This window comes from Hydra viridissima, unplaced genomic scaffold, assembly GCF_058129835.1.
Source record: "Hydra viridissima isolate aposymbiotic clone 2 unplaced genomic scaffold, HvirCarnegie_v1 scaffold_6, whole genome shotgun sequence".
Taxonomy (NCBI): Eukaryota; Metazoa; Cnidaria; class Hydrozoa; order Anthoathecata; family Hydridae; genus Hydra; species Hydra viridissima.
The window spans coordinates 8,152,765-8,168,408 of record NW_028324305.1 but is presented as its reverse complement, the minus strand read 5'-3'; the positions used below and the strand labels follow the sequence as shown (position 1 = coordinate 8,168,408).

The 15,644-nt window shown below is 29.3% G+C and overlaps 3 protein-coding genes and 1 pseudogene across 4 annotated transcripts; 1 reads left to right on the top strand and 3 right to left on the bottom strand.

Annotated features, from left to right (window-relative positions):
• Positions 1 to 3,920, top strand: LOC149886869 (transmembrane and ubiquitin-like domain-containing protein 1). The gene is made up of 2 exons (XM_090091547.1): positions 1 to 749; positions 2,961 to 3,920. Exons 1-2 carry the CDS (start codon positions 370 to 372, stop codon positions 3,310 to 3,312), a joined length of 732 nt encoding a protein of 243 aa, XP_089947673.1. The 5' UTR covers positions 1 to 369; the 3' UTR covers positions 3,313 to 3,920.
• Positions 3,921 to 5,483: 1,563 nt separating this feature from the next.
• Positions 5,484 to 7,053, bottom strand: LOC145190163 (cyclin-dependent kinase 5 activator 1-like). The gene has a single exon (XM_080066950.2). The coding sequence runs from the start codon at positions 6,440 to 6,442 to the stop codon at positions 5,621 to 5,623; it is 822 nt and encodes a 273-aa protein (XP_079923076.2). The 5' UTR covers positions 6,443 to 7,053; the 3' UTR covers positions 5,484 to 5,620.
• A 1,984-nt stretch (positions 7,054 to 9,037) lies between these two features.
• Positions 9,038 to 12,449, bottom strand: LOC145189236 (uncharacterized; annotated as a pseudogene). Its single transcript, XR_016453674.1, has 5 exons — positions 12,181 to 12,449; positions 11,278 to 11,749; positions 9,834 to 10,087; positions 9,533 to 9,698; positions 9,038 to 9,314 (listed from the first exon to the last, which is right to left on the bottom strand). The product of XR_016453674.1 is annotated as an uncharacterized LOC145189236 (transcript).
• Positions 10,084 to 11,106, bottom strand: LOC149886868 (uncharacterized; the record flags this gene model as incomplete). Its single annotated transcript, XM_090090451.1, has 1 exon — positions 10,084 to 11,106. A coding segment is annotated over one exon (936 nt), but the record flags the coding sequence as incomplete, so codon positions are not given.
• Positions 12,450 to 15,644: the final 3,195 nt, after the last annotated feature.

Genomic DNA, 15,644 nt, shown 5'->3' with positions numbered 1-15,644 from the left:
GGATTCGCGGTCTCCCCTACTGTAATCTCTTTTTTGGCACAAAATTTAACAACTGCCATGGAAAAAAACAGGACCTTTGAAAACATTCAAGGAAGTGGCTGAATCTTTTTTTGCAACGACACCGAATTATTGCAATTTTACGGCAGTATACGAAAGACAAGCGAATCACGCTTCTATGTACAACAACAAGAAAAAAAAGAATGGACAGACACCTATAAAACCTTTTCAGATAAAAATTTCTATAGATACTTAAATATGCAAGTTTATATGTAATTTATGAGCATGAATGTATTAGCTGTTATTTTTTTTATAAATTTAACATTTTTTTATAATAGTAGCAAGTGCTAACTTTGTTTTTCAGTTAAAATAATGAAACAAGTAATAGAAGGTTTAGATAACGATGTTCTCTTCGTTATTTTGTTTTTTACTCTTCTAATCTCTGTGTTAATTCCTTTCTATGTATTTCGTCCGACGCAAAATCTTTTATCTTCTTCAGTCAGAAATGATAGCAGAGTAGGGTTTTCTAGTAATGTAGAACAATCCTTCAACCCATTACATGAGGGCAATACTGCATCAACTGCCAGAGTTTTCTATCCTGACTTTCAAGAGTCTTTGACAAACCAAGGCAATATTTCATCAAGAAGAAATTCTTTATCGTCAAATGATGTGATTTTAGTTAAAATCATTCATAATGAAGTATTTTATCTACATTCTGTTAGTAAATACATGAAGTTAATGGATTTTAAAAAGTAAGCAAAAAATACTTATTTGTTATTTTTATATAAATATTATGTTCTAAATGATGCAAAGCTAAATTTTTTCAAATGAGCTACAAAAGTTACTCTAAGTTTCGATGAAAAGATAGTGTACTGTTGGGATTTTGTAACTGTACAATAAGGTTTCTTTCCCCCCAAAAAAGGCTCTACCCTCCAAACATCTTCATTTGGTACCTAGATAAAAAGGATACATTAATATGATGTCTTAATTACAATAAAAACTCAATATTTAAAAAAAAATTGAGTTTTTTTGTACTTTTATTTTTTTTAATATTCAAACAGTATAAAATAAGGTTAGGACTTGTATTACTGAAAATGTGGTAGGGATTTTCAGAGAATTAACTGAAAAATATGAGATATCATGCATATGTGATGCTTATTTTTTGTGTTCATGATAAATAATTATTCTTTAATTAATGGTTATGTATGTAATGTATCATGAAACCAAATTACTTCAGTAAGATAAGTCTTGAGAATCATAGGAGTGAAATATTTTGAACAATTTGTCTGTGAATCATGTTGAATTTATGTGCATGGTTGTTGAAGTAATTTCTGTCTTGACAATTGCAATTTTTAGCAGTTTCATTTAAAAGGGAACCCAAATCATGTATTAATTATTGAAAAATTTTTATTAAAAATTTTTTTAACATATCAAGATTTCTGTCTTATAAATAATACTTACTGTCATTCCTCTCTTTACCCCTACATAAAATATTAGATTATGGCTTTACAAAAGTAAAAAATATAAAAAGATGCTGAAGTTTCTACTGCTTTATCTTTCAATATTTTATTTGTAATGACATAACAGAAACGATACAAATATTAGTGTAAGTTTTATTATCTAGAAAAAAGATTTGTAACATTTGTCAAAAAAAGTACAAATATATTGAGAATAAGATCACTTATTTTTAAACAGAAGCAAAACAAGATATCCAATTGGACTATAAATGAAATTGAAAAACAAATGGCCTCCAGTTCCTGAGAGAATCAACTAATTTTTTGATTTCAATTTACTGTATGTCTTGGTTTTTGAAAAGTGTTATTGGATGTCAAGCTCTGAATATTAATTGTAAAGTGCCAGTACTAAAATTAAAATAAAGTATGACAAGAATTTAGGGCAGAGCTTACTTTAAAGTAAGATCTGCTATAAATCTGTACTTAAATCTTATCTCAGCAGCTTGTTGTATTAGCAATTGGAGAAGAAAACCTAAAAGATGCTGAAAAACTCAGTATACTTTATTAGTTTTTGGAATTTTCTTGTTCCTGCAGAATTTCCCAAAAGTCTCTTAAGTAAAGTACATGTTTATGTAGAAAAAACTTTTTCTTCACTTATTTGAAGTTATTGGTAATTCAAAGGCTGTGAACCAGTAGGTTCAAAATTGAGTTGGATCTTGCGAAAATGCTCAAAGCTTTCATATGTTCCATTTATTTATTAAAAGTTTATCCATTACAAATGACTGTGCTGAATAAAATGTTGCAATTATACTGGAGCTTGTCAAAGCAATTTTCAGTGAAAAACATTGACAAATTGTTATGCTAATTTTAAAAGACCATTGAAAAAAGTTGAAGACACTACTCAAGGAAAGTCTTTGTTCCCCAGTTGCTCAAAACTGACTAAGCCACTACCTTATTTGTACTTTTTAAAAAGTTGAACAGGTTTATAAAATAATTATGCTTAATCAAACCTCTTTTAAAATTATTTTATTTCTAAAACATGTGAGAAAAGATGAAAAGTTGATAACTTTAAGGTTGTTATAAAAAGTAGAATTTCATATTTGATAAAACAGAATTACAGTTCCATGAATGGTTTTCTTTAGAAACCAAATAAAAAAGTTCGGAAGGTAGAGCTCAGTTTTTGACCATTTTTTGGGACATCCTACTTTACATATTAGAAGAAAATGAAATAAAAGGTATAATATATAAAAAGTAAAGAGAATATTTTATAGGAGAAGTTAATTAAAAAACTATATAAAATTTTTAAGCTCTGCATTTAACTTGGGATTGGACTTCACTTGAGTCCACATTTAACTGGGTGTGTTACATGTACTTAAGGGAAATACATATAACTAAAAATTTTATAAAATGACAATTGTTATGATGGTTTGTTTTTTGTTGCATTTAGCTCTCATCAATCACATCCATCAATCACAGCATAATCCGTATTTGCACTTTATATTTGTTTAGAAAATGTTTTCCCTTGGAGTATGAAGCAGCAAAAAATGTACGATTCATTTTTAGCGGCCGTATTTTGAATGCTGATGCATGTACTCTCAATGATTTGAATATAGCTGATGGTAGTGTTATACATTGTGTAATCTCAGAACAAGTTCTACACCATCAAAGAAGGAGCAGTGGTTCCTCAGTATCTAGAGATATTGACTTGAGTGGTATTTTTATACCACTTTTGTCTACAACAATCATTTTAATATGGATTGCTGTCTTTATGTACTCTCATCTATTCTCTGTAACCAGCATATCTATATTAGGAGTTATATCCGTATTATTTTTTGTGATGTGGTTTTTTTCTTTGGGATAAAAAATTCATAGTCTAAAATTGTTAATAAATTTTGTATTTCTATTTTTTAATCATAAAAATGGAAATAAAAAAAGAAAAAGAAAACTTCGTGTAATTTGCAAATAAAAAATATGCTAATTTAAATTTTTTGTTAAAATTGCTACTGATAAGTGAAAACTTTGTTATTCTGTTTATATCTATGCGTTTTCAGCAAACGCTGCATAAAAGTGACATAATGAATAACATAATTTTTTATTCATTTTAACATCTTATACCCCATTCACACCAAAAATAAAACTTGTTTTAATCGTGGTTTGGTTAAAATGAGTTATTGAATTAAATGCAGAAAAATTTAAAGTCAAGTGCAACAAGAAATCTTAAAGAGACTAACATAAATCTTTGAAGTTGTATATTAATAATTTCAAGTAATCGACTACAAATTTACCTTTGAATTTATAAAGGTCCAAACAAATTCAACGCAATGATATTTCTTTCGCAATGGAAAATAAAACGAAAATTTCGAAAGCATAATACCATCCTTAATACTTAAAGGTAGAAAGCAGGAGGCTGGCAAGGGTCAAAAGTCTTGTTTAAAAAAAAAATCTTCCAAGAGAAAAGGTTAAAAAAAAAAAAAAAAACATTTGTTGATAATACGTATTTTTTGTGAATAAACTTGAATTTTTTTTGAATAGATAAAAAACAAGGTTTTCATTTGTGACGTTTTTATCATTTATAAATTTTTTCTCACACACACATTCACACAAAATTAAGCCAATATAAACATCTGCCGGAAGTTGGGACAGGAAAAACTCTCGCTTCTTGCACTCCTGGAATCTAGAGACGCACCAACGTAAGTCAGCCCGGGGCTACTTCATTTTCTCAAGGAAATTGCCCTTATGTATACGAAATTGAAAAGTAATAATGAGTGATTCTGAAAAAGTAAACTTGAAGTTGATTGGCAAGATATGGTCCTAATTATATTCTTTTAATATCACATTACATGTAACTAACATGGAGATGGTATTCTCTGTAGCCCGCTATATTCCTCCAGACTGTGTATTTAGCTTTATAAAAAATAATCAAAAGCGAATTTATATAATCTAAGTATTCGTAGTAACACCGTTAAAGTGCAATTACTTTAACGTCTGCGTGCCACTATTTGTCTAACGTCCTGCCTCCTGGTAAAGATTTATTACGTTCTTAAATTTAAACGGTTTTACCAGTACAACCGTTTAAGTTTAGGAACTTTTCAAAGTTTATAAAAGTATAAAATGTTCTCAAAAAATCTGAAGATAGAATTGCTTTAAAATAAAATCAACAAACGTTTTTGAAGCCAACAAAAAAGTAACAAGAACGAAGAAAAGTAATTGTCTTTAAACAAACAAGATTGTTAACTTTAAATCCTCAGGATTGCTTCTTGTTAACTAAATCAAATATTATTCACTCACGCTTCTAAAACTTTAAATACATAAACTTTAACCTTTGTACAGAAAAAGTCATAAAATGTATTTACCGTCATTTTTCACTTTTTTAATGAAAAATTTGTAATTATGAAATATCTATTGATTTATTGTTAACATTTGAAATGCAAACTAATTTATTTCTGATACAGGTTTAACCTTAAACAGATTTTTATTTTTTATCTTGCCCAACATTAGGATGATCTATGAATTAAAGTATCTTATCTTCGTCTCTTGTAAAAGTACTCCGATATGTTTTTTTTTAATTCTAGTTCTTTTTTAATTTTAGTTTTTAATTTTAGTTTTTTTAATTTTAGTTAAATTAAAGTTCACTCTTTAGAGATTGCTAAGTCTACAATCCTCATACAAAAAAAAATTTAATTATACAAGTAAATATAAAATTTTAACATAAAAAATTTTTAAACACCAGTGGGAACCGTCAGTGTACCTGCAACAGATTTGTGTTGATTCGAAGATAACTTTTCATGACACTAGCTATGCCATTTCCGATTGCAAAAGCAGTGCAGAGTATTACTTTTCATTCTGATGGAGCTGAATTATAGGTTCTGACCTAAATTATTTGTAAGACCAAAGTAAGGATTCAAAGTTAAAAAAATGTTTTAAAAATGGTAAAAATCATTATTTTTTCATCATCAACTATATATACATACATACATCATCAACTATATATACATATACATACATATATATATATATATATATATATATATATAATAAAGCCTTAGTGTAACAGTCAAAGGTGGCTTCTTTCTATTAAACAGTGATATCTAAAAAACTTTTTTCGGTTTCAACCTTTCGTTATTGATTTAATGCATTGCCAAATTTTGAGTGCGTAGTGTTTTTTATTTTTATTTACGCTCTAAACTACGCCCGAATGTTTTTAACTCTGCTTGTATGTCATTGTAATACTTAGCATCCTTATTAACTTGCAGCAGTTTATCAGAGTGGAGGTTAATTATTTCTATACATCTTGTCCAAAATCCTGAGCGATCACCATCAAGTAGAAAAGGTTTTAGTGGATAGCTTATTTCGTGTCCGTTATACGAATAACATATGTAAAGTGTGCTCATCATTATCGCTTTTAACTGGTGAAGTGAACGTACTTTTGGTGGAATTACTTCTCTTAAGAGCATATATAAAACAATCATATTCGGCTGTGAAACAAAACCCATTTCTTGCCACCCAGAAAGGACAAGACCTTTGTCGACGTCTCTTACCCAACCAACAACAATAGATGGTTTTAAACCATCAATATTCCTGCAACGTAGGTATATGTAACATCCTATATACTTTAATGTATCACTTAAATTTAATATACCATAAAAATGTTTTTCTGTTGACGTGTTTAGTTTAACCTTAACTTCTTGATTTCTCATATCAGTAATTGTTGGACTAAACGTCTCTTTTACGTTGTCTTTGTATGGCAAAGTCCATAGTTCTTTGTTTTTGGTCTTCTTTTTTGATTCAACTTTCGTTTTGTTCCAGTATGAAGGAACTTTCTCGCTAAAAAATTTATTCTCTTTTCCAGCCAATGAAGGAAAACATTCTTGAACAATATGGAACTTTCCGAAAGGTACATTCTTTGCTTTGTCGTCTGGAGTATTGTTATTATTGGTAACTTTAACAACATTTTTGCAATCTCGCACTGGGCTTGTTAATATTGCGCCCATTCTCAAATAAATTTACCGTTTAAGCCAGTTACAACATGCTCGATTTTCGATTTTCTTATTTGAAGTCATATAATCTTGCGTTTTTCTCAAAGACTGGTGGGTTTGAGAGCGCAGGTGTTTTTTTTTTTCATATAATATATGGGTTTATATTTTGAGTTATTCTTTTTAATATAAATTCTCTTTCAACCAATAAACGTCTTTGTGCTTCTTTTGTTAAAGAAAACTCGACAGCTGATTTTCTTTTTAAATTGGTTCTTCTCTTTTTTAAAATTTAAATTTTTCGATCGCTATTTTCAAAATATTTTAACCACAGATCTGATACACTGAATCTAGCTACTCATCGGTTGTATAGCTCCATAGTATCGTATTTAAGCAGTAGTACTTTTAAAAACGGGGGTTACAAAATCAATATAATAAAGCTAATCAAAAAATTTAATTAACAAGTTTGTAAACTAAACAGGCATGATGCTATTATAAAAGGAAGATTGTAAAGGAATACTTCCAGGTAGAGTAAAAAAATATCCTCCACTGTTAAGATGAAAAGCAAATAAACCAATTATTTATGCCCCCTTTTCACAGCCATATAAAATGTTACAGTGTTTAATAATTAAGAAGAGAATTAAAGAGTATTTTGATGCTTCCTTTTTGAAAAAAAAAAAAAAATTTTTTTTAACCAATCGGAATGCTTTAAAATTTCTTCAGCCTATCAGAAGCAAAGAATATTAGCTTCCAGGATTTTGTTTATAAACCGCAGGTGTAAAATAATTTAATCGTAATTTTATGACTTTCGGCATAAATTTAGTGAATTGTTGCTGTTGTATTCATGTTCATTTAGGCAATTAAAGTTAAGATTTCAATTGTGCCGAATCATATTTCAGGATTTGGTATTAGCATACTTTACTGTTGCGATGTATTTACCGTGCATTGTGTGTACATTGAAATTTTTCACATTGTTAGTGGAGTATTTTTTAGAAACTTTTTAAAGCGTTTCTTCGATTTCGCTTATATCAACACTTTAAACTAAAGTTTTCATAGAACTCATTTTATGCTATACAGACTGTGTATGTATTCTTTATCATCTTAAATAAAATGTGAAAGTTACCTAATATCTTTCAATAACAAACATAGTTTTTAAATAATCTGATTCATATGGTTACGAGAGCCCAAATATGGTGTCGAGTTGCTGATACTCGTTGAGGCTTATCATACAAAAGCTACATGCTAGAACTGAACATTAACAGTACACATTGTTGATTTGTTGAATTTTTATCAAGTTTTTACATTTTCTTATTTTGAAACTTAAACAAATTAGTAGATCAGGCAGCATTGTAGAAATTGACGATTATTTATTTACAAAAAAAAAAGAATAACTTTAGTCGAAGTGTCCACCAAAATTCCACTACTGGAATGTAAAAAAGTTATCGTGCTTCATGAAGAAGGTTATTCTCAACAACAAATTGTCAAAATTTTGTTTTAAACAAACAGTCAAATCATATACAGTTTTATTTTATCTGTAAATTATAAGCGTAGTTTTGCAAGATTTGCAATTGGCAAACTTTGTGGGAACTATACGGGTTACCCAGCGGGCATACCCATATGAAAACTGCGGCCAAGATCCGGCAGGTTCCCGATGGGTTTCCCATATGGGTCCCAGTTGCAAACCAAAATGGGCTCCTTACGGTTTTAAAGTACGGAATTTGACTGGGACCCATATGGGATACCCAGCGGTCATACCCATATGGGCCCCATATGGAAACCGCGGCCTAGATCCGGCGGGATACCGTTGGTCTTCTCATACGGGACCCAGTTGCGGACCCGTATGGGCCCCGTACGGTACCCGTCTGTCAATGTTGGCTGGGAAGTTCGTTTTGTTGCTTAATTAAGTTATTCTGTTATTCGTACCAGTAGTCGATTTCTTTATTGTCAGTGTTTTCTTCGTCTCTTTTTTTATTCTTTCATGCTTTGTAATAAACCGACAGTTTTGCTTTGATGGTTGGTTTCAATCTATCTAATGAGTGTATATCGTTAATTTTCAATGACATGTGTACTTCCAGACCGAGTCCTCAACTTTAATTTATACTAGTTCCAATTTCTTTGATGGTGTAGCGATTGGATCTTCGCCTTGCTCTCGAGGCATTTTAAATTCTATTGTAATCTTTGATTTCTTGCGTCAGTTGATAGCTTGTAGAGTATTCAGTAGATTCCAGTTGTCCTGGCAGGGTCGCCACTTTTTGTCGTGAACACTTCTTTTTGTTTAGTTTAACTGACTACCCAGCGAACACAACCTATTGGGGAAACATTGGGAGCCGATTGGTATGGCAATTGGGTCCCACTAGGTTATCCCATTGGGATCCCAACGGTTTTTGGCATTGATTTCTAGATGGGAACCAATCGGGCAACGCAATGGGATACACCGATCGGGGCCCAGATTGATCCCTATCACTTTTTAATATTAAATCTATATACTATGTTTGTTAAGTCTAAGTACCTACGAATATGACCGATCGGGAAAACAGTTGTAATTATCAAAAGGAGAGCAAGATACTTCTGTCCTTTTTTAAAGTAAAGTATTATATATATATATAAAGAAAAAAGTTTAATTTTGATTGTCTTTTCTTTTAATAAATAAAACTACAAGAACACTTTTTATAATAAATAGTAATTATTTAAAAATGAAATAACAGGTTAGTGGTTTCTTTTTCATATAAATAAAAAATTTTTAGAAAAAAACTCCGTAATTAAACTGGTTGATGCTGTAGTTTTTTTCTTCCACCTTTTCCTCTATCACGAGCATTACTAAACCACGATTTTAATTCGTTCTCGAGGCTCTCTTGTGTGCAAACATATGTTGCAAAGTTCTGCTTTGCGGCGACTAAAAACATAATGACAATTACATAAATTAAATTAGTAAACAGTAATAAAAAAACTATACTATATTACATTAGTTATATATAAATAAATAAATAAATCTATTAATTAATACAATAATCAATTAAAATTTAACAAAATATTTTATAATTTTACACAACTGCTAGTAGTTAGTAGACCAACAAAAAAAAAAAAAAAAATATAACAAATTAAGCTACTTGCCAAAAAGTAACTGAAACAGTATCAGCTTGTTAAACCCACGTTTGCCCTGATGTGATACACCTGTTAAATTGTACTGTTTAGCTAAAGCTGAGTCAAAAAGCAACTTCATATTTCGTTTAACGAAATCACCCAAATCACTTCCCCCATTTTCGATCAAAACTCTCGTCTAAAAGACAACCATAAGACAAAAATAAAGTTTCTGATTGATTATAAGTATTTAATACAGTAGAATGCTTCATTATCAAATATCTTCTGCTTTTACAAATGTAAAAATAGAACAAGATGATAATAAAAAAAGTACCAAAAGTTTTTGAATTGTATCATCTTTCAGCAACTCTTCAGCATTATCAACATCAGCAAATGAATGGAAAGGTAAAGTAAGACCACCAGGTAATTGTTGTAAAGTAATTCCAGTAGCTACATTCTGCTGTTTTTCCAGTGAAGTTATCATTGCAGAATGTAATTTTTGGGTTTGCTTCACCTCTTCCAATGATGCAAGTATCTTACTTAAAAGTTTCATAACAACATTATTTGAGGTGGTCTGACCTAAAATAACTAAAAAAATGTTGCAAGGTATTGTAATAATAACTAAATTATTTCCTTACATTTAATATTTTCAATATAAAAACAGGGTCAATCTATATATCCAGGGTGTCTGCCAGGATATTAATTTTATCAGAGATTATCTCACCACAACAGAATATTATTTCATTCTGCATAGTTTTTGAAAGATATGATGCATTTTTCTTGTGGTTTTTTAGATGATTTTCTAATTCAGTATCACCACCTCTAACACGATAATTAAGAATCTCCATGAAGTTTCCAACATTACAAGAGGTACTATATTGGCCAATTTCTGAGTGATACTGAGAGTCATCATTATGACCTCTTAGAGCAAGTCCTTGACGGCCACACAAAATAATAGTATCAATTATTGGTCCAAGTTTTTTTTTATTCTCAGATATCTCTGCAAGGGTGTTTTGATCTATGATATCATAAATAGGTTTTGTATCACCAGCAGCTTGCCTCATAACATCATTAAAAAGACTCTGCGTTTGAGAATGCAAACCGTTAATGTTTGGATCACAATGGCGTTTTAAGGCTGGGAAAGCGTCATTAAAATTTTTCGGTGGTTCTTTAAATAACACTGAAACCTTGTAATTCTTTGTTGGAAAATCATCTCCAAATAATACACATGGCAAGCAAAATCCACCATTTAATTTTTTAGAATAACAAAGCCAAGAAAATGTCTCTAGCCATTTGATTGAAAACTTTCTATTGTTTTTGCCTTGTGGAAAATTGAAAGAATTATCTGGGATAAACACATTCTTTACTAAATGAAGAACTTTTTGACGAAACAGAATTTTGTTACATTGTAACTCTCTTCGTAGTTCTCGAAAATTTGCAACATCAAATTCGTCAAAAGATTTATTAACAAAGTCAATTGAGCTTTCAACATTAGGTACAATCAAGCATTTATTAATATCACCATTGAAATTATCTTTTGCAGACAAATCTAATTCAGATGTTGTTGAAGATTTAGTAGCTAGTAATTTTTTATCCTTTAGAGGATAAAAAATTCAAAAACAGTTGCTTTTTTTCCTTTGTTGGAGTTTCATTAAACTTTTTTAATTTGGCTGGCATCGTAACAGAAAAAAAATTTCTTTTACGTGACACTTTTAAATCATAAACAACAAGCGGTACAAAATGATTTGGTGTAAAAGCAACCCCTGATGGTAACTTACCTACCCGACAGAACATTATATGTATTACTTTGTTTCTTGTTGGCTTCAACTCGGTAACCCTTGGTTTTATTATTCTGCTAAATGCAAAAAAAAACTATCAAGTCCAAATTCAGGATAATGACAAAAAATTTGTGAATTGACAACAGATGAAAGACCTAAGATACACATAAAAGATGACCATTGATTTTCAAAGCAATTATTAATTGCTTCCGACCGAACACATTCTTCATTTTTAGTGATATCTTGATCAACAACAGTTTTAGACAATGTCATCTTTAAAATGTTATCATAAGAAAAAAAATTATATTTACCACTGTTGATTATATCATTAAATATTGGATGTTTCGAATAAAAATCAGCATTAATATACAATTCCATTGAGGTGAGAACCCTTAAAATATCCACTAATGAATTATTTCCCACAATAACTAATGATACTGAGCTGTAGAGACAGTTACCAGATGAAGTTGATCTAAAATGAATTTAAAAAATGAATATATTTTTACAATACTTACATATGTATATGTGGCTTTATTATTATGGATTTCTTGATATATATATATATATATATATATATATATATATATATATATATATATATATATATATATAAGTAGCTTTTGCAATTGAATTCTAGTTCATATTCAATATGAACTATAATTCAACTCAATCAATATAATATTGAAAAATTATTTTATAATCTGCAAAACTGAATTATGCTTTGCTAGCAAAACATGAACAACATGCTATGCATATTAAAACCTCTGATTAAACAACTTAATGTAAATAAAGCAGTATTGCTTTATACATAAAACCTCTGATTTAATAACAATAAAAATGAAGCATTATTTCTTTATTTACATTAAGTTATTTAATCTGAAGTATAAGCAAATAATAACTTACAGAATAGGTACAAGTTTATTTGATTTTTCATTTTTGCTTAAGTATGCTTCTGCGAAGATATTTCGCTTTAGATGAACTTGATTAATTAATAAATTTAAGTTTTCTTCAGTTAAAAAACACAGAGAATCAACTTCAAAGGACAACTTCTTGTTAATCTCCTCGAGAGTAACTATATCGTTTCTCTCTAAAGCAACTCGTACATTATCAAAAATATTAGACATCTTAATGTGGAAATTCGAAAAGAGCAAAAACCCTAACCTAATCGAACAAATTTGTTTAATTTCCAGACTTTTTATGCCTAAATTATAACCCAATCGACCCAATTTTAATTTAAGTAACCATATTTTCTTTATTTCCAGATTTTTTAAGCATCAACTAAAACCCAACCGGCCAAATTTTAATCCAATCAGTCTAATTTTTATAATTTCCAGACTTTTTAAGCCTCAGATTAGGCGAAATTTGTTTCGCCTTATGCATGAAAAAACCATTCCGCCTAATCAGAGTTTTTGACACTATCGCTCATTTCCGCGGTTTGCAATCTTGTTATTTGCCAACTTTGCGCAACCGTAAAGCATAAAAAATTCTGAAGTTTCAAAAATGTAAAGTAACACATTAACTATTATAAAATACTTCTCCTTAGGCGGCCGCCTAATCCGCCGTACTGTAGATCCGCCACTGAAATTAGCAAAAATACTTATCTAATTTATTCTTTGACAGCTTGTTTTACCATCAGTAGGTTCATCAGGAAGTCTGATGAACCTAGTGATGGTGAAAGATAAGTTTATAAATATATAAGGTTAATATATAACATGTTAACTAATGATTAATTTGTTAACCTTCCTGATTACTTATTGATGGTGAAACAAGTTGTGGAAGAAAAAATTAGATAAGTGTTTTTACTAATTTATTACTGCTCTGCTCTTTAAGACCATTGAGCACTCTATTTATAGAATACACTAACATAGTTATATATATATATATATATATATATATATATATATATATATATATATATATATATATATATATATATATATATATATATATATATATATATATATATATATATATATATATATATATATATATATATATATATATATATATATATATACAGGGTGTCTGCCAATATTTTAAGTTGAATTTCCCTAGCTTTTCCCTGATATTTACCTATTTCTCGTTTAGAAAAATGCTCTTCAACTGCAAAAATATAAACAATAATACAACCCACATTAAATATATCAAGAGAAGTTCATAAAACTATCTGCCAAATAAACTTTTAGATTACGTGAACTATATACAACTTATTTAAGTTATATAAGTTTGATAAAGACTCATCTTTCCTGATTTTTCTAAAATTTAACCTAATTTCTCTGATAATCCCCTGATTTTTTTGAAGATATCCGAATTCCCTGGCATTTTCTTGATTTGGCAGACATCCTGTATATATTTATATGCAGATCTTGCGTATAAAGACCACTTAGCAACATTGCAACATAACATAACAAGAATTTAATTTGATCTAAAGTTATTAGTCACAACAGCAAGGCTAAATAAAATTGACAAAGTATCTATTATGAATTTAGCAATTAGTATGTAACATAACAATGTTTTGTTACATATGCTATATTATTATTAACAATAACATAAGTTATTTTTAACATATTTATCTTAACTAAAACTACTTGATTACTCACAAACTTAATCAAGTTATGATCAAGGTTTTGTGTTTAAATAATCGCTATTAATAAATGTTTAAATAATCGCTATTATTTAAAAAATTGTAGAATTTTATAAAAAACTTCAAATATTTAAAGAAACACCACCAAAAATTTATGCACCAGAAAAACGCAGATAGTCCAAAAATGTATCTGGCAAAAATGCAGATAGTCCAATTTTGTTTTACGCGGAGATTGCAGATATGCCAATTTTGTTTTAAACGGAGAAAGCAGATATGCCAAAATTTGTTTTCCGCGGAGATTGCAGATAGTCCGATTTTGCGCGGAGCCATCGAAATGTTTATCTTGAAAAAATGATAAAATCTGTTCGTGCCGACAACTAATTTCCTTTAACTCGGAGTAATTTGTTTAATAATTTGTCAACACGTGAAGTAGTTACTTTATCCTGAACAGTCTTATTAAACAAATACTATGAAAGTTTAAACTAATACTAAAAGTTTAAACTATAATAATAAGTTGCACGTCCATCTCTTATACGTCCATGCTTTAATTCCTTCCTTAATTGAGTCTTTAATTACGTCTTTAATTCCAATTGCGGAAGAATGACATGAATTGTATGGTTTATAAAGTTATGCGGACAATTTTATCTGACAATAAAATCAGTTGTACACACTGTTAAAGTTAGAGCTTTTTTCTGTGATGCCCCAGGAAGATTATTTTTAAAATGGAGTGTTGCGCTCATACTGGATATTATTCTTGTGAAAGAGGCATTATCAAAGGTTCTTGGGAAGGAAGGGTAGTGTTTAATGAAGAACAAAAATTTTGCAAGCGGATAGACTACGATTTTAGCTGCCAGTCGTATAAGCAACATCAGAAATATGTCTCCTCTTATAGCTGCTGGTTTTAAATGTGTTTTTCCGGATTTCTGCCTCGACAATATGCAAAAGACCAACTAATAATTCATAAAAATTTTGAATTATTTCGTTAAGGTCCTATGGCTAGGTACATTACAAGCACATATTTTACAGATTTCTGAGAAACTAATCGAATTTAAAAATAAGATTGTTCACTAATGATTAATTTCAACATGGATCTGCAGAGAGGTGGAAAGAGAAGTTTTAAAGAAACCCACCTTTACAAATTTGTAATTGGTAAGTGTCTTCGAATGCTGCTTTCCAAAAAATCAATGATTTTCTTGATCAATTACTTTTTTTAATTTTCTCTTTTTAGCGACTGTTCGAGCGACATATCCAAAAGAATTGGAGAAGACTGTCCATAAATTTATTCAGAACAAGTTAAAAACGCACCAGCATTACGAAAATCTTATTAAAAATATAATCATGTACTCTTTTTTGTGGATGCTGTGAAATATTTCTATAGTAAATTATGTCTCTTTTTTTCATTTATTACATTTTGATAGTTCATATTTTTCACACCTTCCTATATTCAGTCACCACCTTCCAGTCTCTTTCTAACACAATATAAAAATATATATTTATATTGTATTGGAAGGAGACTAGAAGGTAATAATATATATATATATATATATATATATATATATATATATATATATATATATATATATATATATATATATATGTATATATATATATATTAAGCCGTCATTAATACGTGTTAATAAGAAAACTTAAAGACGTTTTAAATAAGACGACTCACTGTGTTTCATTTGAGACCAGTTTAAGCCGTCATTAAGGTGTGTTAAATAAGACAGCTTTAAGACGTTTTAGTTAAGTTATATATATATATATATATATAGTTATATAT

Bases quoted from the DNA above. Each gene is read 5' to 3' on its own strand.
- LOC149886869 (XM_090091547.1), top strand. From the start codon at position 370: ATGAAACAAGTAATAGAAGGTTTAGATAACGATGTTCTCTTCGTTATT. The intron at 750-2,960 runs GTAAGCAAAAAA...ATATTTGTTTAG, and splicing joins AAGTTAATGGATTTTAAAAA to AAAATGTTTTCCCTTGGAGT.
- LOC145190163 (XM_080066950.2), bottom strand. From the start codon at position 6,442: ATGGGCGCAATATTAACAAGCCCAGTGCGAGATTGCAAAAATGTTGTT.